The sequence below is a fragment of the Phascolarctos cinereus genome, unplaced genomic scaffold, assembly GCF_003287225.1.
Source record: "Phascolarctos cinereus isolate Bilbo 61053 unplaced genomic scaffold, phaCin_HiC Scaffold_5;HRSCAF=322, whole genome shotgun sequence".
Taxonomy (NCBI): domain Eukaryota; kingdom Metazoa; phylum Chordata; class Mammalia; order Diprotodontia; family Phascolarctidae; genus Phascolarctos; species Phascolarctos cinereus.
Window position 1 is genome coordinate 354,101,827 of NW_027555958.1, and position 23,040 is coordinate 354,124,866.

General features: G+C 37.9%; 1 protein-coding gene across 1 annotated transcript in view; it reads right to left on the reverse strand.

Moving 5' to 3' along the window:
- Positions 1-23,040, reverse strand: part of DNAH14 (dynein axonemal heavy chain 14) — a 340,072-nt gene that overhangs the window by 68,685 nt on the left and 248,347 nt on the right. Inside the window, 6 exon segments of the mRNA XM_020982026.2 lie at positions 9,129-9,371; positions 11,266-11,387; positions 11,736-11,966; positions 13,545-13,760; positions 17,011-17,151; positions 18,025-18,120. Of these exon segments, the coding sequence (XP_020837685.1) occupies positions 9,129-9,371; positions 11,266-11,387; positions 11,736-11,966; positions 13,545-13,760; positions 17,011-17,151; positions 18,025-18,120 (1,049 nt within the window).

Below are 23,040 nucleotides of genomic sequence, written 5' to 3' on the forward strand. Positions count from 1 at the left end.
CAGTGGCCACACCCCCACAAACCTTTTCAGCAGATGGGCAGATTGAGGGTAACCAAGGGGTCTCAAAGTCCTGGGTCCAGTGATGTATACATAGATAACATGGTTGATGCATACATTGCCAGAGCTAGCTTAGTGTTTGGGACACTCCAAAGGAAAGTGTGGGAGAAATGAGACAGGCTGCCTCATGAACTGAAGGTCTACAGAGCTATTGTGCTGACCTCATTGTTCTATGCCTGTGACACTTGGACAGTCCACCAGTGCCATGCCAGGAAACTGAATCACTTCCATCTGAATTGTCATAAGAAGATTCTGAAGATCACCTGGCAAGATAAGGTACTGGACATGGAGGTCCTTTCTTCAGCTGAACTGCCCAGCATTTAAACTCTACTGCAGAGAGCACAATTCTGAGGGGCTGGGCATGTTGTTTGAATGCCAAATGTATGTTTGCCTTGCCTTCACATATGATAAGTGCTCACCTGGAGGTCAGAAGAACCTATACAAAGACACTTTCAATTTCTCTTTGAAGAACTTCGGAATCAGTTGTGAGACAGAGGCACAGTACTACTTAGCATGGCATGTCCACATCAAAGAAAGCACTATGCTACATGAGCAAAGCAGAATTGCAGAAGCTCAAAAGAAATGTGAGATGTGCAAATTTGGAGACATCCCCATTCCAAATGTTCATATGGACTATCTGTGCCTGACCTGTAGTAGAGCCTTCCAAGCTTGTATTGGTCTGATCAGCCACAGTCGGACACATTGTACCTCGACCCCAACATAGTGATGTCATCTTGGTTCTCTTCAAGCATGAAGAACAATAGTCTATGAGCTGAGGATGGTTTTTATATTTTAAAATAACTGGAAAAAACCAAAATAATAGTAATATTTTGTGATGCGAAAATTCTGTGAAATTCAAACTTCAGTGTCCGTAAATAAATTTTTATTATAACACAGCCACATTCACTTGTTTATTACTTGCTTTCTCTTTATGTCACAGCAGAGCTGACATAACTTGGAGATATTGCAGGTTTGGTTCCAGACCACATAAATAAAACAGATATTACAATAAAGTGAGTCGTATGGATTTTTTGGTATTCCAGTGCATATAAAAGCTTATGATTATACTATACTATAGTCTATTAAGTGTGCAATAGTATAATGTCTAAAAAATGTACAGACTTTAATTAAAAATTGTTGGGGTGGTTGTCCTTCATTTTTGAAGAGGGCCAAAATGACATCACTATGTTAGAGTCAAGTTTTAGCATCTGACTGTGACTGATCAGACCAGTATGAGCTCGGAAAGTTCAACCACAGGTTGGGCACAAACAATCCGTGTGAACCTTTAGGGTGGATCTTGCATTTCTCTTGAGCTGTTTCAATTCTGCTTTGCTCATAGAGCACAGTACCTTCTCTAATGAGGGCACACCATGCTGAGTGGTCCTGTGCCACTGTCTCCCATGTCACACAATCAATTCCAAAGTTCTTAAGAGAGACCTTGGGAGTGTCTTGTATCTCTTCTTCTGACCACTAGGTGAACGCTTGCCCTGTGTGAGTTCTCCATAAAATAATCTTTTTGGCAAGTGTTGTTTTGCATTTGAACAGCGTGGCCAGTCCATCAGAATTGTGCTCTTTGGAGCAAAGTTTGAATGCTTGACAGTTTAGTTCAAGAAAGGACCTCAGTATCTGGTCTCTTATCCTGCCAGGTGATCTTCAGAATCTTCCTAAGATAATTCCAATGGAAGTGATTCAGTTCCCTGGCATGGCGCTGGTACACTGTCCAGGTTTCACAGGCATACAACAATGAGGTCAGTACAATGGTTCTGTAGAGCTTCAGTTTGGTAGTCAGTCTAATACCTCTTCTCTCCCATACTTTCCTTCAGAGCCTCCCAAACACTGAGCTAGCTCTGGCAATGCATGCATCAGCCTCTTTATCAATGTGTACATCCCTGGAAAGTGCACTACCAAGGTAAATGAACTTATTCACAGCATTCAAAACTTTTCCATTTGATGTAACCGATGGTTCCACATATGGATTGTGTGGTGGTGGCTAATGGAACACCTGTGTTTTCTTGGTGTTAATTATTAGGCCAAAATTAGCACAAGCAGCAGAGAATCGATCCATACTTTGTTGCATCTCAGCTTCAGAGGCTGCATTGAGTGCACCATCACCTGCAAACAGAAAGTACTGCACCAACACTCCCTCCACTTTAGTCTTGGCTTGTAGTCTTTTCAAGTTGAAGAATTTACAGTGTGGTACCTGTCCTTGATGCCATTTGACAAAATGGCTGGAAACATCATGCTAAAAATCATGGGAGCAAGCACACAGCCTTGTTTCACTCCACTGGTGACCGAAAAGCACAAGAGCGTTGGCCATTATCCAGAATGCAGGTAAGCATGCCATCATGAAATTGATGTACAATGCTGATTAACTTGTCCAGGCAACCAAATTTTGACATAATTTTCCATAAGTCCTCATGACTGACAGTATCAAAGGTCTTAGTCAGATCTACAAATGTTGTATACAGACCTCTGTTCTGCTCCTGGAATTTCTCCCGGAATTATCATGTGAAAATACTTCATTGCTAAAAATATACTAACCATCATATGAGTCTTTGGCAAGTTGCATTCTTTTTGCTGGTGGAGGGTCTTGGCTTGATATTGACAGCTGATCACTGATCAGGGTGGTGGTTCCTGGAGGTTGGGGCCGCTGTGGCAACCTCTTAAAATAAGACAATAAAGAAATTTGCCACATCGAGTGACTCTTCCTTTTGTGAAAGATTTCTCTGTAGCATGGGATGTTGTTTGGTAGCATTTTACCCACAGTAGAACTTCTTTCAAAATTGGAGTCAGTCCTCTCAAACCCTGACTCTGCTTTATCAGCTAAGTTTATGTAATATTCTTCAATATTGTCTTGTCTCATGGATTAGATAGGTTCGAGGAGAAGAAGAGAGATGGGAGAGTGGCCAGTTGGTGGAACACTCAGAACATCACGTTTATCCATTAAGTTTACTGTCTTATATAGGTGTGGTTTGGGCACCCCAAAACAATGACAAGAGTAGCATCAAAGGTCACTGATCACAGAGCACCATAACAGTAGAAAAATAATGAAAAGTTTGAAATACTGCAAGAATTACCAAAATGTGACACAGAGACACAATGTGAGCACATACTGTCGGAAAAATGGCGCCAATAGATTAGCTTGATGCAGGGTTGCCACAAACCTTCAATTTGTAGCAAAAAAAAAAGCAATATTTGCTAAGTGCAATAAAATGAACTATGCCTGTAGTTGCTACAGAGACCACATGTGACCTTCTTTTCACTTTGCTGTATTGCATACCACCCTACCACAATGTCTTGCATATTGCTGTACTTCAATTGAATTTTTATTACTAGGGCATGATTGTTATGTCAAAACAAGAAAAGAAGAGAGAGAAAGAAAAGTTCAATGATGATTTTTTTTTAGCTCGAGACAAAGAATGGTATTTTTCTGAATAAGAACAGCCCTCAACTGCTAGTTTTGAACACTGTATGGCTTTGAAAATTAGCTTTTGCTTTGACTTGATAATGTTTGTTAACAAATTTAACTTAAGATTCTGAGGCACAAGAATGCTTATGTGCAAAACTTATTCTGTGGCAGGGGGCAGCTAAGTGGCACAGTGGATAGAGCACCAAGCCCTGGAGTCAAGAGGAAGGACCTGAGTTCAAATCTGGCCTCAGACACTTGACACTTACTAGCTGTGTGACCCTGGGCAAGTCACTTACCCCCATTGCCTAGCCCCCCTCCAAAAAAAAAAAAAGAAAAAAAACCTTATTCTGTGGTGAAGTGAATTCTGTGACAATTAATGTTGTTCAAACCACAAGTAATGCCAAACTGCCTTATACACACCCCATGCTGTCAACAGTTAAAACCAGAAACAACATCTCCATTCCTGCACAAATTTGAACTGGATGTATTTTCTGAGCTCAAACTACACAGTGGTTTTTGGACCTTGATACAAGTGCAAAGAAATATCCATATTTCGAAACTGATTTAACTATGTAATCAGGGAGCTTCCACCTCACCTTCAGTTGGCAGTGATTAATTTGCAATGGAATGATGCGTTAAAAGGCAAATATCAAGAGAAGAATCTAATGTAAACTCTATAAATGTTTTCTGAGCAATAAATACGGTCAATTAAAATCATATGCTCATGGACTGATATCAGTATCTGGCAGTACCTATCTGTGAAAAGACATTTTCAAAGACGAAACCTGTAAAATTCTCCTTACGGATCGGCATCAACAGATGTACATCTGCAATCTGTTTCGATGATAGGGAACACTAACCTTGAACCCTAATTAAGTGAAATGTTACCCCCCCCCCCAAGAAGTCTATTTTCCCATTAGACTTGCATTACAAAATTGTCCTCAATTAATATTATTCTATTTTAAATTTTGTCAATAAAAGTTTTGTGGAGATTTGTTTTCTTTCTTGTTACCTAAGTACCTTTACTATCTGCCCTTTATAGAAAAAGTTTGCAGACCCCAGCCATGGAGAGCTCATTAATTTTCACTTTCCCTATTCCTTTGGAAATGGCTAGGAACAAGGTATGAATACAGTCTATGCCTCAGAGGCACATTCACTGGCTCGTTGGCCTCAGTGTGTAATTAAGATACTTAAGTCTCCCACTCTTCCTAGGCTCGGTAATGCTTATTTTGCTGTCTGAGGGCTTTTCCTTTGACCTTTCAATCCATCTTTTTTCCCCCATCTCTCCCTCTCCCACATTCCTTTTTTTTCTCTTCCAGCCCCTGTGGAACTTCAGTTCTTGCTTCAGTTGAGGCCATTTGTGGCCCTCTAGGTTCTCAGGTGCATACTTTTTTTTTTTTTAAAGGCAATTGGGGTTAAATGACTTGCCCAGGGTCACACAGCTAGTATGTGTCAAGTGTTTGGTCTGAGGTTGAATTTGAACTCAGGTCCTCCTGACTGCAGGGCCAGTGCTCTATCCACTGCACCACCTAGCTGCCCCTCAGGTGCATGCCTTTGACTGAATCCAAACTTAGCAGAACAAATGACCTTACTTAATGAAAGGATTTGTTCAGTAAAACTTGGACTCATTCAAAAGGCTACCCCCAAGGGCCTAGAGGGTCACATGTGGCCTTAAGGCTGCAGGTTCCCCACTCCTGCTCTAGAGCAATCTGACCTGCATTGACAAAGGAGTTTTCTCATCCAAGAGTTCCCTGTATCAATAAAATCCCTATCCCTAGATATGTTATATTGCTTCCACAACAGTTTTCAAATGTGAAAAATGAAATACATAGGAAACCAACTATATTGAAATGAAGATGTGGGTTTTTTTTTCCCCATTCAAGTTCACAGACTGCTTGAAATCTATCCATAAACCCTTTGGAGGCCCCTGGACCCCAGGCTAAGAACCCCTGCTTTAATGATTTTTAATTCTACCTTCATAAGTGTCCGATCTTCCTTAATTTTAAAATTTCTCTTATTAACAACATTGATGAGGAATGCATGACCTTCACTTTTTTCCCCAAATGAATTTGGGTATTTATTTCTTGAAGGGGGAGGTAATGAGATTAGCTGAAGCCTTTCTGGAAAAGATGAGGAAAGCAGAGGCCTCTATGCGCTAGGTAAATAGACTGGTCAATGAGACAATGAGATTCAAATAGGCTAGGCAATAAAATATTGAAAGTAACAGGACCCTCTGCCCTGGGCAAATGGGCTGAACACTGGAATAATGATGTGCCTAGATATGTGTACAACTCTAACACTCCTTGCCTGCATATCCCTGGTTACCTAATCTCCCTGCTCACAGGGCACATTTCCTCTATAAGAAGCCCAAGCTTCTCCAGGCTAGTGGCCATCTCCCTTAAAGAGCTGCCTCCCTTGAGGGCTGCTACCTCCCTTAAGGAGGAGCCTGCTTGGTGTGTTACCTAAAATGCCTTTACTTGATTTGGAGACAGCCTGAGAGAATTCTTTTGAGACAACACTGTAACACACACACACACACACACACACCACACACACACACATACACATCTCTTGTACCTCAACATTTTGGTGCCCTTGCACCTTGTCAACATGACTATTATGGAAATAGGTTATGCATGATTGCGCAGGTATCACTTCTACATCTCAGGGGTTAGGGGTAGACCCCCCCTCCAATCCTCCCCACCCACACCCTGCTTCTGGAAAATCCGCGTAAAATTTTTTGGCCCTCCCTTCATACCACAGAAGAAGTCTGAATTTTTTTTTCTTTTGTGGGGTTTTTACAGCACCTTATTGTAAATTTTGGGTTGATATTATATAATACTATGCATATATTTTATGCATTTCTGAGTTTCTAAACATTTTCTGTGTTGTCTGCTGCCTTCATGTCACCTGTGGCTTCTGCAAAACTCCCCCAAAATTCCCATTTAATTTCTCATGTTGACTCATAATATATTGAAACCATGATGAGGAAAGTCTTGATGTGGGAGGGATAACGGTACATATGTAATCTACATATCAAATTGCTCCCATCTTAGGGAGGGAAGGGGGAAAGAGAGGGAGGGAGAAAATTTGGAACTTAAAATTTTATTAAAAAAATGAATGTTGAAAATTGTCCTTACATGTCACTGAAAAAAGATACTATTAAAAAATTTATATTATTAGTCATTCTGAAGGGTATTTTGATAGATCCATTTTTGTTTTTGGGGTCTTTTTATCTTTTTAATTATTCATAGTATTAGAGCTTTTTTGGATTTGTGTACTCATTTCTTCAATCATTCTTTTCTCTATGAAGCAATTTTCCTTATGAGGGGTTTTGTTTTTAGTTGGTTGTTTTTACTCATTTGATACATTTTATTGCTACTTTAGGGGTAAGGTAGGAGAGCTAGGCTCAAACATTACCACTCATTCTGCCATCTTGATACTCCCTTCCTTCACATTGTTTTTATGGAGTGATGCTACCCGTTGTATCAAGTCTCAGAACTCTGCAGAGCCTTCTGAATAAAATTCACAAGCACTCAAAAGGATTTGGCTTGCAATCCCCACGGCACTAAGCAGATGAAGAGAACGTCTATTGTTCAGAACACGTGGAGCTAGCTCAATGAATTCTGGGACTGGTCCATCAGTACATACAATATATTGTGGATATTAATTACTCTGCAAGTGACCAGTAAGCTGGGCCCAGAATCAAATAAAAGACAAAGAGAATGGATTGCTTTTGGAAAACTGCAGAGTATTTTCAATAATCACAAGTCTGTCCTTGAAATAAAAACCCATCTGCTTAACACAAATTTTCTTCCAGGAATTCATATGGCTGTGATTCATGGAAGAATAAGGTATCCAAAGAACAAAATTACAAGTAAACCAAGTGGTAATGGAGAGAGACCATGGTGGGCATAAAAAGCATGCTATCCATGTTGAATTTGTATACAAAAAGTGGCATTAAAGATTTCATCAAAGAGATGAATCTATGGAAAGGGGAAGGCAGGTCATACAGCAAGAGAGAGGGATAAGAGATGAATAGCACTGATATAACACTGAAAGAAGTAGAGGAAGGTTCTTAGCATGTAGGTGGACCCCATGGAAAATTTAGGGGAGGACATGGATAAACGTTATATAGGATGAGAATTTGAGGAGTATATCATTGGACAGAGTGCCCACAAAGTACTGAAGAAACATCAGTGGCATTTTGGATGGGCTGTCATCAATAAAAAAAAAGGGATCCTCTCTATTCTGAGGGGGTATTCAACTAGATATTCTCTGTGGTGAATTTATGGACACATTCACCATGTACTAGTAATTTGGGAATTGAAACATCAAATAATTTGGACATGATTCCAGAAGACAATGAAATTTCCTGAGAAATTCGAATCTCTTTGGAGACTCCTGAGGTGTCAGCTCCTCCACCTGGGGAACTGGGGATGGCAGAGGAGGTATCTTTCTATCATCCTCCAATCACCCTACCCTGGTGATCTGAGAGCCATTTGTTTTCTACTTTCTATGAACTCTTTTGGTTTTGTCTGAGCGTTGACTAAAATTTTCAGATTTCATTCAGTTGCAGGGACTATTTTTAGCAGTTCAAGCAGTAAATCTAAATTTATTGAATATCTGTTATGTACCTAGAAATGTGATTTTTTAATATGATTCATTTTCTTATTTTGGAATAATTCCAAATTTGCTTGACAGACTACTGGCTAATCACCCAGTCAAAATGGATATCTAAACCACAAACTCAGTTCCCTATCAGGTACTATTAATTTTCTGGAGTTAAAAGATCAACTCTGATTTCACAGAAATTATAGAAATTTAATAACACATACTAGCTGTGTGACCCTGGGCAAGTCACTTAACCCCATTGCCTAGCCAAAGGAAAAAAAAAAGAAATTATAGAAATTTGGTGCCTGATCTACCTGTCAACCCCAAACCTTTCCTGTTCTGTCATGCCTTGTTAATTTTCCACCATCTAAATCTGTCCTAACTGTGATATGGAGAAGACAATAACCTAAAGCTAGCCTCAGGTGCACATTTGGTTAGCTAACATTAAATAGCCCCTACTATGTGCTAGGTACTCTGCAGACTAAGCACTTTACAATTATTATCTCATTAGATCCTCTCAGCAAGGGAGGTAGGTGCCATTACTTATATAGTATCTACTATGTGTGAGGCACTTTACAGATGCTAAACACTTTCTAAATTTTATCTCATTTTATCCTCATCATAATCCTAGTAGGTAGATACTACCACTATCTCTATTTTATGAATAAAGAAACTGTGGCAAACTGAGGTTAGTTGACTTGCCTAGGGACACACGGCTAGTAAATTTTTGAGGCTGGATTTGAACTCAGGTCTTCCAGACTCCAGGCCTGGAGCTCTATCCACTGAGCCTCCTAGCTGTTCATGGCTTGCCTCAAAGAGGGGCTTCAAAGCTATTGGGGAAACTGAGAAACAACAAAACTTAGGGCAATGGTCACAATAAAGGGCTGACTTTACATACTCTAATTAGCTTAGCTACTTTATAAAACTAAATCTAACACCTTTTGCCAAAAATACAGAAGGTGATACCTCCAGACTTTTTTTTTTCTTCTTTCCATCTTGTCTCTAAATGTTAGGCCCTCTTAATTCCAGAAAATTTCTGGTCCTACCTTGTGATTTCTGCAATAAAATCAATGATTTTTCCTCCAGTTCCCAGAGGGTTAAAAGGTCAGCAGAAATGTTCTCTAGCAACTGGTACCATTGGTCCTCTAGATGAGGGACTTCATGAACCACGACGGTGGATAAGAGCTGGTCCTGCAAACCTTGGAATGTCACCATGAAGTTGATCATGGTAACGTAATTATAAACTGATGGAAGAAAGTGTGGGTTGCCTAGTTCTGTTGTTACATATAACCTGGAATACATAAAGGGCATTTCAGTTGTATGCTGAATATAGAGAGAAGTAATAACATTTTTTTTTCTTCAAGTAACTAGAAAAAAATTCAGCATTAGTTTCAATTTGTCTTGTAGATAGAATAATTTCACAACATAAATAGTTGAATTAATAAATGATTGAACAAATCTGCTATTTTAGACTGATCACGGAACTCAAAACTGTTCATCCACTGTGTTTGTGTGTGTGAGTGTTAGAGTATGTATGTATAGGTAGCCACACATTGGATTAGATGCTAGATATGGGTTTAGTATACATTAAAAATTTACTCAATAGAATGTTTAGGCTGCCCACAACCTGAGCATGTGTGGCTGGATGGTATTTCTCTATAATTAGCATCTTTCACACCTTGAACAAAATGAACTTTTGTGCTTCTCAGTCCCCTGAGAGTATGTCCAACTTGTTGGAATAGCTTCCCTGCCTTTTATTTTGGCAATCCAAAGTAATTTATTTATTTTTAATTAATTTATTTTGATTTATCAACAATCACTTCATAAGCTTTAGAGTTTTAAATTTTTCTCCCCCTCCCTCCCCACCTCTCTCCCCAAGATGATGTGCAAACTGATATAAGCTATACATATACATTCCTATTAAACATATTTTCACATTAGTGATGTTGTAAGTAAGAATTAGAACCAATAGGAGGAACCACAAGAAAGAGAAAACAAAACAGAAGAAAAAACATAGCAAATAGTATGCTTCAATCTGCATTCAAATTCTACAGTTCTTTCTTTGGATGAATCCAAAGTAATTTATAACTTGACCCAGAAGTGCTGTGGAGAATCACCTCACTTTTGGCCTGACTTTGAATACTGATGTTAAGGATATCTATATCTTTATTATGAAATGAAATAGTCACAATGCAATGTGGGAGTTTCACAATATTTTCATGTGCTCCGAGATTGTGACCCCTTTGGAGGTTTTCTCAGCAAAAGTACTGGAGTATTTTGCCATTTCTTTCTCCAGGTCATTTTACAGATGAGGAAACTGAGGCAAACAGGGTTAAGTGACTTGCCCAGGGTCACATAGCTAGTAAGTGTCTGAGGCCAGATTTCAACTCATGAAGATGAGTCTTCCTAACTCCAGCCTGGTGCTCTATCCATGGAGCCACCTGGCTGTCCCAAAGTAAAATTAGTCTGAAATGATTTCATTTATTTGTATAGACTGTCGTTAGTCTTGACATAATAATAGACATGTCAAAAACATTTTGATGGACCATTATTAAATTAAATACTCTACTGAAGAACACAATTTTTTTCTTGTAAATTGTGTTGCAAAATACAGTCATTGATGAGATTATGGATGAGAAGCTGTGTGACTTGATGGAACTAATGAAGGAAGTCCAGTTGAGACCTGAGTTTGAATTCTACCTCAGATACTTATTGGCTACATGGCTGATGATCGACAAACTATTTATCCTGTCAGTTTCTTCATCTGTGAAACAGGGATCACAATACTGATATTCCTTCCCTCCTTCCCTCAGTCAAGGATTATTTTGAGGAAAGCACTTTACAAACCTTAAAGAACTGTTACTATAGCTGGATGTTAGGAGATTGGAATAACATGAATATGAGGTAGACTTTTTATATAGTTAAAACAACTGATTTTTAAAATAATTCCTTTAGAGATTGCTCTATTTACAGGTATCTTGTTATAAAGGTATAGAATGCTGGTCTCAGCACTGACTGATGGTTGTTGGCAATGAAGATAAAAAGCATTCAAAAGGAAAACTCTTATTTCCCCAGAAGTGGATGCTTCCGTATAAAGCTGAAACATATGGGCATGAGTTTAATCACTGAACTTTTCTCTAACAATTGAGTGATATTTTGTTTAAGCAAAATATGAGGCATAGTACCTAAAGTTGTTGTTGTATTCAATCTCGTTTTCGTCAATCTTGACAAAAGGTTGTCCTCTTTTCTGATAGATGTCCTTTTTTAAGATCGATTTTAAACTTGGATCTAATGTTTCAGGAAGATTCTGGAAAAACCCAAGCAGAAGTAACTTGTAAAATTGCTATCACAAGGAGCAAATATGTCAAAAGAACATTACGTTTTTTGAAAATTTGCTTTTTAATTTTCCTAGCTTGTCATGTGTTTTGACAAGTTGGCTCAGGAAAGCAATTGGAATGGACTGATACCAAACAGTCTCGATTTATAAGCTATTCTGAGGAAATTAACACTTCAAATGCAACAAACTCGGTTAAACTCCCCTTTGTTTTCTAATGTGTATTTTCCTCCCTGTCAAAGTTACACCTCCTATCATCTTATTCAAACACCCGTGAGATCTCTGTGACCAGTAACAGGTGAGGCATTGTTGTCCAAATACCTTTAAAAGAACACATCCTCCAGTTTTCATAGCATTTTCAATTACTGTAACATAATTAGTTTCACTAGTATCAAGCTCCTGCAGTCGGCCACCTTCCATCTGACTTAGCCAGTTGTAGGCTTGTTTATGTGGATCAATTAGCAGAGGCCACATCAGTCCATTCTTAACCAAGATGGCATTTTCTGTTGAATACTGACCAAGGGGCAAACCTTGATTATGCCACTGGCGCATCTAGAATGAAAACATTAGCATTTTCAATACATTATAAGCTTTTTTTTCAAAATTTTTAGAATTCTTCATATAGAGGTTTGATTTGCTTCCAAAATAAGTATTTTTAAAAAGTTGTATGCAGACCAAATTTTTGTTTATCAAATTGTTTTAAAATGTATCAGGAGGGGCAGCTAGGTGTCACAGTGGATAGAGCACCGGCCCTGAAGTCAGGAGGACCTGAGTTCAAATCTGGTCTCAGACTGAACACTTGACACTTACTAGCTGTGTGACCCTGAGCAAGTCACTTAACCCCAATTGCCTAAAAAAAAAGAAAAAAAATGTATCAGGGAAGTTTTCTATTTGAAAAAACCTTTGAAGTCAATATATCTAGAAATGGCTTCCTTTTTGTAACTCCCCGCTTCCTTTAGTATTTCAAGGATCTGTGATTTCATTGTTATGCACAGTTGCTTCACAATGCAGACCACAATCTCCTCCATGCTTGAACCAAGAGTTTAATGAATGGCCAAATAAAATCCATCAGCCAGTAGTCACTACTCTGGTGAGGAGCCTCTCTGGATTTAGTTAGTCCCTACTTAGGTGGATTTGGCTGGTCCCTACATAACAGACTTAGAGTCCATCATCATGCTCATCCTCGATTGATTAATTGATGGATCAGACATCAATACTTGAAGCCTTGCTAGGTGGTAGTGGCAGAGTTTGTACTCCACTGGTATAGCCTTTGATAAGCCAGGGTCACAACATTGCCATAATGAGGCACTTGAGACACTTGCCCTCTAGTAGAGGGAACATATGAATCACATTTTGTATCAGTCAGTATTATCAAGGACATATGGTAAAGACCATTGATTGATGAAATCTAACCAAATGTGTGCACCTGAACCTAGCTTTAGCTAGCTATGTCACGGTCAGGACACAGTTAGATGGTGGAAAATTAAGAAGGCGTTACAGAGCAGGAAGGGCTCTGGGCTGGCAGGCAGATCAAGCTCCAAATTTCTATGATTTCTATGAAATCAGAGTTGATCTTTTAACTCCAGAAAAATGATAGTAATCAGTGCCTGATAGGGAATGGAGTTTGTGATTTGGATATCCATTTTGGCTGGGTGATTAGCCAGTAGTCTGTCAAATAAATTTGGAATTATTCCGAAACAAGAAAATGAGTTACATAAAAAAAACCTCACATTGCTAGGTACATGACAGATGCTCAACAAATTCAGATTTACTAATTGAACTACTGAATATAAGAGGCGTGTATTTAATTCCATGCCTAAAATAGTCCCTGCAACTGAATAAAATATGAAAATTTTAGTCAATACTCAGACAAAACTGAAAAAGTTCATAGAAAGTAGAAAACAAATGTCTCTCAGACCACTCGGATAGGGTGATTGGTGGATGGTAGAAAGAAAATGGTGCCAATAAGAGACAAAGTCTGGACAGAAGTTGTGATTGTGACATTAAAACTCAAATTTCCACCAAATGTCCCCAATTTGACTTCTGGAGAACCCAGAACCCAGCCATATCATCATTCCAGGAAATATGCCAAAAAAGGGTATTGCTTATTCAACTGTAAAATAGAAATACCTCGTGCTGGTTTCCCATGACATCAATTAAGGAGAAGTTGGCAGATTTAGAAATATTATTTTCAGTACAGATCTTTTCCCATTCATTTACAATTAATTGGTGGTACTCAGTTGGGAACACTCCAAAGTAGACGATGCATGCTGCTGAAATAAGTATATCACCCACAATTCCTTCCAATCGTTGGTCTAGTGAGTTCACTGTTTCTTCCCATCGACTCTTAATGCCCAAAGGAAAGTAAAAAAAAAAAAAAGAATAGCAATTCATAATTGAAAAGCTACTATTGTGCATTTTTAAAAATGAGAAAGTTATTTTCAAATTCTATCAGTTCCATTATGCGACCATGCTGAAAAAGTAAAAGGTAAAGTTCTTATCATGGCTCCATTGCTAACTAGTCATTTTACTTATATATGTCTTAGTTTACTCAGTTTACTTAGCTTACTACCAAGGCATACCTAGCTCTCTAGAGCAGTGATTTCCAACTCCCTGAGTTGTTACATTACTATTATTACTATTATTATTATTATTATTATTATTTTATGACAAGGAAACCTGCTATTCTAGAAATAATGGGAACCTCGAAGGAAAATAAAACTTCATCTTAAAATTCATGTTAGAAACGGAGAGAAAAACTAGACAGCCTGATGTGGACCATAGATTTTATGGAAAGCTGATACAATTTCAAAGTAATGATAAATATGTTTAAAAAGATTGAGGTGTATACAAAGGAAACCCATTAACCATTCCAAATTAAGAAAAATATACACACACATATAATGAAAGGAAGGGCAAGAAAAGGAGCAGTGATATAAAAGAGAAGGATGATCCTGCTCATAATAGTGTCAGAATGACACCATTAAAACTCAAAATGAACAGATATTGACATTTTCAGCCATGTTGTGGGCAAGAGGAGGATTAGAGAAGGAACAAGACTGTTTGGGGTGGATGGGAAAATGACAAAGGAAAATGGAGAGAAGACAGAAGTAGTCAGCTCTTATTTTGCCTTTGTTTCTTTGCCATGAAAAATGATCTTTGTACTGGGATGGTTAGAACAAAAAAGCTTATTAGGGACTTAAAATCCAATATAAATAAGGAGAAAATCAGTGAACACCTAGTGAACCTTAATGAGTTCAAGTCATCAAGGCCAGTTGAACTACATGCAGGGGTCAACTGTCAATGGCCTTTTTTTTTTTCCAAACAAAAACCTGATATCTTTTACTCTCAGTTAAAAAGGCAACTAGACTAGATCCAGAGCCTCATCGTGGGATACTTGTGAAAGGCCTAAGCCTCTGCATCTACCTACTCTGCCAACTAAGCTGAAGAAAAGGCAGGGAGAGGTACTGGGGCCCAGAGATGATCTTTGAAGGACATGGAGGACAGAAAGGATAATTCAGGTCTACATAAGGACAAACAAACATCCTACTTTTCAAAAAAGGGAAGAGAATATAGTCTGCAAAGTATAAAATGTTAAGCCTGACTTCAATTCCTTGCAAAATTATTGAATATATTATTAAAAGGATAGTTTATGAATATTTAGAGAAGGAAGCAGTGATTACTAAGAGCCACTATGGATTCACTAATCACAGGTCATGGTAGGCTAAGCACAGGACCAAGTACAGGAACTACCTTTTTTTGATAGGGTTATCAGATTGGTACATTGGGAAAATGCTTTTAATACAGTTTATTTAGATTTCAGCAAAGCATTTGTCAAAGTATCTCATGCTACCATTGTGGACAAAATGTATATATGTGGACTAAGTATAGTTAGTTGGATTTAGAATTGGTTCAGTGCCCAGAGCCAAACAGATGTTATTAATGGGCCAATGACAGTGAAAGGATGTTGGGGGTGGGGAACAAGAGGTTGAGAGGACGTGAGAGAAAAAGGGAGAGAGAAAGGCAGGAAGAGGAGGAGAAAGAAGGAGATAATTCTTAGGGATCTATCCTTGGCCCTGAGCTATTTAACATTTTTTTTTTTATCAATGAATTTGATGAAAGTGATCAGATGGCACGTTTATCAAATTGGCAAATGACATGAAGCTGGGAGAGATAGCTAGCATGTTGGACAACAGAATTAGGATTTTAAAAGACTGAACTCTATTTACTGATTAGCTTAATCTAATGAAATTTAATTTGGTATAAATAAGGTTCTCTATATAAAATAATAATGATAATAATAATAATAATAAATAGTTAACATTTATATAACACTTACTCTGTATCAAGTATGGTGCAAAGCCCTTTACAGATATTATCTTATTTGATCCTCGTGATAATTGTGGGAGATAGATTTTTATCCTCATTTTATAGATAGGGAAACTGAGGCAAACAGAGGCTACGTGCCCAAAGCCACACAGCTAGTGAGTATGTGAGGCTGAATTTGAACTCTTCAGGCCTAGAACTCAATCCACCGCATTACCTAGATATATACATACATGCCACACCCCATACTCATGTATACACATATACATAAACATGTGTATAAATAAATGTAAATTTGTTATTGTTGTTGTTATTGTTGTTCAGTCATTTTCAGTGTGTCTGACTTCATGACCTTATTTGAGGTTTTCTTGGGAAAGATACTTAAGTGGTTTGCCATTTCCTTCTCCAGCTCATTTTACAGATGAGGAAACTGAGGCAAAAAAGGTTAAGTGACTTACCCAGGGTCACAGCTAGTAAATGTCTGAGGCCAGATTTGAACTTAGGAAGAAGTCTTCCTGACTTCAGGCCTGGCATTCTATCCACTGTCCCACTAGCTGTCCTTTAAATGTACATCCATCCATCCATCCATCCATCCATCCATCCATCCATCCATCCATCTATAGACATACATATAACACATATATGTATGTGTATATATATATACATATGTGTGTGTGTGCATGTGTGTATATATATATGTGTGTGTGTGTGTGTGTGTGTGTGTGTGTGTATATATACACACAATATATAATCTTTATGCAAAAACTAGGCAATTAGTTAATTATCAGGGATGTGGTAGAGGGGATGCCTGCTCAGATACAGATTAGATTTGGTGCTTTCTGAGACCCCCTCTAACTCTGACATTCTGTGATTTTGTGGATGCCCTTTTTTCTATCATTTTATTTTGGATTTGCATTTGGACAGAGTGGACTGAAGTGCTGTTCAGAGCCTAGATTTTGTACTTAATCGGATATGAATGGCCCTAACCATTAAAAGCATGAATTAAATGATTTAATTAATTTCTTTTTTAATATACAGTTTGATCAGGAATAGTTATACAGGCCACAAATTTTCTAAATTTAGTCTTACTGGGACTGGTTAGTGAATATCATAAGAAATTGAATGTGGGAGTCAGATGAGGTCAATTTTCCCCTAGAAGAGGAAGGCAACCCCTTGAGTTCTTCAGAGAAAGGATCTGATATCCATTAAACAAACCATAATAAAATAATAAACTTGATGACTGTGCTAATTCTGAAAAAAATAGTAATACCCCCTCATCTTCCAGAGCTGCTAGTAAAATGGAGGCGCTATGTAAGCGTTTAGTTGTCAGCTGTCTCCGATCTGCTAAGAATTCTTTTTCAGCAACACTGTCATTGTAGGCAAGTTGTAAAGATCGCAGATGATCTTCGATCTGAAAACCAATGGAAATGAAAGATGAAAACATTTGGTTCTCACTTTGCTTAACAATTCCAACTTTACCCCTCTCCTAGGATCGTGAACTTAGGGATGGAAGGGACCTGGGAAGTAATTCAGTCTAACCCCATGATTTTATCAGTGAGGAAACTGAAGTTCAGAGAGTTTAAGTCATTTGTCCAAATTCACGCATGGTAGTCAACAGGCAAAGCTGAGATATAAAACCTTGCCCACCGATCCATTGATTTAAAATCTAAAGCTCTTTTTACTTCATAAGGCTGCCTCATAATTCATTCCATTTTAAATAATGGCAATCTTTATGGAAAGATGGATTCTAAGACCAAAGTAGAAGTCATATTGTAGTGATCAATTTTTCTTGTAGTGTTAGAGGTTAATAGATGAATAGTGTGGTGGAGTTCTGCTGGAGACAAGCCGTGTGACTACAGTCATGGGGGATCCATCTTTACCAGTAAATTGGTTGACTGCACAGAGTTCCCAATTTGGAAACTACTGTGCTTTCCTATGTTGCTTCTCATTATTCACATTAACGAGAATAAATGCCTGAAAATAATTCATTAATATATAACAAGAGAAAAAGTCTTGTGATGTTGAGCCCATGTTAAATTAATATTTATTTGCATATATACCTTCTCTCCTATACTAGATTGTAAATACTAAATGATCTAAAACCTCTTCAAATTACGATTGTATGATATAGTATGATTTGATGTCACTGTGATTCTTGTTAGGGATGTATGATGAAATGGTGAACTAAAAAATATTTACTTTTTCTTCCTGATATTTTTGCCTGGATAGTACAGTTATTGAAAGTTAAGGAAAGAATAACAAAATAAACACAGATGTGTCTCACCAATTCTAAGCCCTTTTGTTTTTCTGCCAGCTTTTCTCGACCAAGCTAGAGTACTTTTTCAGCCTCAGCCACTTGGCGTTGTTTTGGTTGCAACATCTAGATTAAAAAAAAGTCACATTATTCCAATATGAGTAAGGAATAATTACTAGTATTATTATCGTGCCAAAAATCCCATTCATATTTAAAATATATGTCACAGCTGCCAGCTCTTAGAATGAAACTGCTTAGAATAACGACAGCAAAATTGATTGATACATTTTCTACTTGTACCACGTCCACTTGAATTCAGTTAATTACTGATGTACAAATACATTACTTATGCTCTATCACATGACCCCATTGTTGTTGTTGTTTGGTTGTTTCAGTTGTGTCCAATTCATAGTGACCCCATTTGGGGTTTTCTTGGCAAAGACCCTAGAATTGTTTGCCATTTCCTTCTCCAGCTCATTTTACAGATGAGGAAACTGAAGCAAAAAGGGTTAAGTGATTTGGCTAGGGTCACACAGCTAGTAAGAGTCTGAGACCAGATTTGAACTCACGAAGATGAATCTTCCAGACTTCAGGTCCCACACTCCATCCATTGTGCCACCTAACTGCCCCTAATATGTCTTACAGAGGGTTAATGAGGGGGAACTACCTTGTAAATGAAATGACCATACTATGAAGGAAAAAAACAAGCAAGCCCTTTGACAAGGGAGCTCAACATTGATCAGTCTGGGCAAATTCTACTCCCTTGGGAATTAACAAGTAGTGTTAATGGTGAGGTTCCAGTGTATTTGATTCAGTGAGAATTTGATTCTTTTCTAACCTCTTTTTAACAATGCAGAAAATTCACTCTCCTTCCAAACAATAACATTAGGTTTGCCATCATTCAGCTTACACTTGGACAGCCTGAAATCAAAGGTTCCTCTAGACTCAGATGCATCCTTCATCTGGCTTTGCATCATCTAGTCTTGGTAGAAATTCACAGAAAGTCTAGCTTTTCTTGGCTGAAGTTTATATTAATCCAATGGTGATCTTCTATGTTATTTTTACATTTTAATGTTGGCAGAAATAATATATAGTTAAGCCAAAGGCTAATGGGCTGTGTAATCTTCAACAAAAGGAAATATTGCCACACAACTTGTTGCCCACATTTTTCTTAATTGAAGAAGAAAGCAGCCTAGAAACTTGCTCCTAAGAAGGGAATTATTTAACATGAACCTTTAGGGAGAAGAAATAATAGCTTTTCTCATATTTAACTTTTTAAATGTTTTATTGCTACCTTTTTTGGTTTTGTATCATAGTCATTATTCTACCCAGACTAAAGCCTTCTTATGACCCAAACCAAAAAACCCAAACCAAAAACTGATTAGGCAACAACATCTAATAAAGAGATCTTATCTGACAATGTATGTAATATTTTGTCCTAGCAGTCTGATCTCATTGCCATGAGAAGAAGATATGTTTTATTATCCTTGCTTTGGGATCTTCATTTGTTTTTTCATTACTCAGGGATCAACTTATTTTTAGCGATCTATTAATTTACATAGTTGTAACCTCTGTGTAAATTGTTCTCTTGGCTTTGCTTATTTCATGCCACATCAGTTTGTATAAATCTTTCCTCAGTTCTGTGAATTCCTGACAATTGTCATTTCTTGCTCGACAAAAATATTTGATATGTTTATATGTCATAATTCTTTTTCAGCCATTCCCCAGTAGATGGGCAGCCACTTTGTTTCCAGTTACTTACTATCACAAAGAGTGATGGATATTTTGATATGTATTGAACTCGAGTTTATATTTGACCTCTTTGAGGTATATACCCAGCAGTGGAATTCTGGGTGAAAGGGCATGGACATTTAGTCATCTTTTTTTTCGATATAATTCCAAAATGAAATCCACAATTGTTAGACTACTTCACAGCTAATATCAACTGTGAATTAGCATGCCTTTCTTCCTGCCACCCCTCCAGTAATTACTTTTCCATCTTTACCAATTTACATGGAGGTAAAACGGTATCTACTTTTTAAAGAAAATCTCAGCTCAATGAAATGCAACTAATTCAAATTAATATCTGGTCTCGGATTCTATTCTGCTTAGATATTGCTGTTATTCTTTACAAAGAACACAATCTGGTAGCACTCCCCCTGCCAACCCCCTCCCCCGCAATAATAGTATTCATGTTTCCTGCTAAGAACCTATAGAAATATAAACATTCCATTTACTTTGGTCACTGTTTAACTTTCAGTAAGAAGCAAACAATAGACACTGACCTGTCCTGCTAATTTTTCATGTTGTCTGCAAGGTATGATTCCCATATGTGGCTGTAATATGTAAACTGTTCCACCTCATATTGCAGATGAATCTGTTAAAACATTTGCTTTGACATCATACAACTGTGACTTGGTGACCTTATCAGCTCTCATGGGTTTAATCAACTTCTGTACACCTCTGATAACCTGGTCCTTGTAACTAGACCTGGTTTGTCTCTTAAGCTATCTCACATCACCAGCTGCCTACTGGACATTTCAAACCAGATGTCCCACAGGTATCTCAGACTCAAAATGTCTAAGACTGAATTATCTTTCCCCAAATTTACCCTTCTTCTGAACTTCCTGATCTACCCTGAGGAAGCCACCATCCTTCTAATCTCCCAGGTTTGCCACTCAGAGTCATCCTCGTCCTCCTACTCTCCCTCGCTCTTCATATCCAATTAGTCATCAAATAATGGCAAGTTTATCTCCACATCTCTCAATCTGTCTCTATTCACACAGCTATCTTCCTAGTTTAGGCTCTCAGCACCTCTGGCTTGGATTATGTTACAACAGCCTCCTAATTGCTCTCCCTGCCTCAAATCTCTCCCTCCCCAATACATTCTCTGCACAGCTGCCACAGTGATCCTCCTAAAGCCCAGATCTGACAGTGTTACTCTTTTGCTCAACAAATTCTATTGTGTCTAGAATTAAGTACAAACTCTTCTGTTGGTCACTGACAGTCTTTTATAACCTGTCTCCAATCTTTCTTGCCATATTATACATTATTCTCTTTTATGCACCCCATGGTCCAATCAGTCAACATTTATCAAGCACCTACTATACCAGGCACGGTGCTAAGTGCTGAGGATACAAAGAGATGTAAGAGACAGTCCCACCCCTCAAGAAGCTTACAATCTAATGGAGGAGACAATATGCAAGCTATATACAGAACGACTACATACAGGATGAATAGGGAATTATTAACAGAGGGAAGGCACTGGAATTGAGAGGGGTGGGGAAGGCTTCCTGGAGAAGGCATCACTTTAGATGGAACTTAAAGGAAGCCAGGAAGTCAAGAGTCAGAGGAGGAAGGGTATGCCAAGCATGGGGTCAGGACCAGAGAGAATGCCTTTGAATGTATTTGAGAGATAGAATTACTTGTTCCTAGAACAGCTAGGAGGCCAGTGTCACTGAATCAAAAAGTATGTATCAGAGAATGAATGAGGTGTAAGAAGAGTGGAAGGGGAGGGGGAAGCTAGGTTATGAAGGACTTTGAACACCAAACAGAACATTTTGCATTTGCTCCTGAAGGCAACAGGGAACCAGTGGAGTTTATTGAGTGGGGAGGCAGGTTATGACATGCATTTTAGAAAAATCACTTTTGTGGCTAAATGGAGGATAGATTAGAGTGTGGAGAGCCTTGAGGCTGGTCTTCCTGCTGTTTCTCACATATTACATTTCATCTTCTCCCTGGGCCTTTTAATGGGCAGTTTGCTTTCCCTGAAATGCTCCCTTCAAAACTCCCTTTATTATACAAAGTCTTTCCTAATTTCCTTCCCACCTGCCAAGCTTCTAATACCTCTTCATCCCTTGTTACATTTATATTGTATGTATTTTGTACATACTTATCTATGTACCTGTCGTCTCCCCCCACAGAATGCAAGGTGCTTGATGGCAGACTGCTTTATTTTTGTATTTTTATTTTTAGCATCTAACAAGCACCTGGCACATAGTAGGTACTTACGAAAAATGCTGGTTGATTCGTTGACTACAGATTCTTAATGATATAACTGGCTCAACTGAAACTTAAAATATTCTCATCCTAAAACAAATGTGATTAATAAAGACTCGATAATTACTTCCTAACTGCTTCTCTTATGCCCTTCCAAAATAGATGCTTGAGGAAAGCTTTTGATGATGATACAACTCACTGTTCCTTCATTCCACTCATCTGTTTTCAACTGAGACTATTGAACCACATCAATTTCCTACATCAATGGCTTAATAAGCTTATTCTCTACCAATGGAACTATAATAGAGCTGTGAAATCTGGTCCTAGCTAAGTGCTAAATAGGAACATGACTATCATTGAAACAAATGTGGGGAGAAGATGGGAAATTCCTAAGTGGGGCAAAAATCAAAATTTAGGATATAGGAGTTACTTTGTGATTCTTTGTTTTGCCATTTATCAAGAAAAAATTTCTCTTTTGTCAGAAGAAAGGCAAGTGATTATTCTAAACATATTTTTCCCTGTATTAAATTCCTAAAAACTATCCCATATGGTTAATTAATGCATTTTTAGAACATCTAAGAATTGTTTTTATTTTTTTGCTTAAATTTTTTTTTTAAATTATCAAGCATTTATTTTTTTCTTCCTCCTACATCCCCCCTCCTGCTGGAAAGAGAAAAAGAAAGGTAAAGGTCAGTGGAGGAAGAAACAGTGATTATTGTCATTGGAGTATACCACCAAACACTTGGAAAGGAAGAAGAACTAGATGAACAGTTTGGGAAAAAGAATAAAAGTCTGGCATAAAGATATGACAGTATTGTTGGAGGACTTCAGTTATACAGACATCTGCTAGAGCTCTTTGCCAAAAGCAGATCAGCTATTAACTTCTTGATTTACCTTAATGATAATTTCACCCTTCAAAAGATATAGGAACCAAACAAAAATAAATTCAATCTATATCTGATTATAACTAACAGGGAGAAACTGGTTGCTAGAATATAAATGATGGGAACCGTGAGGGGAAGCAAATACTACCTCCTAGAATTTGTG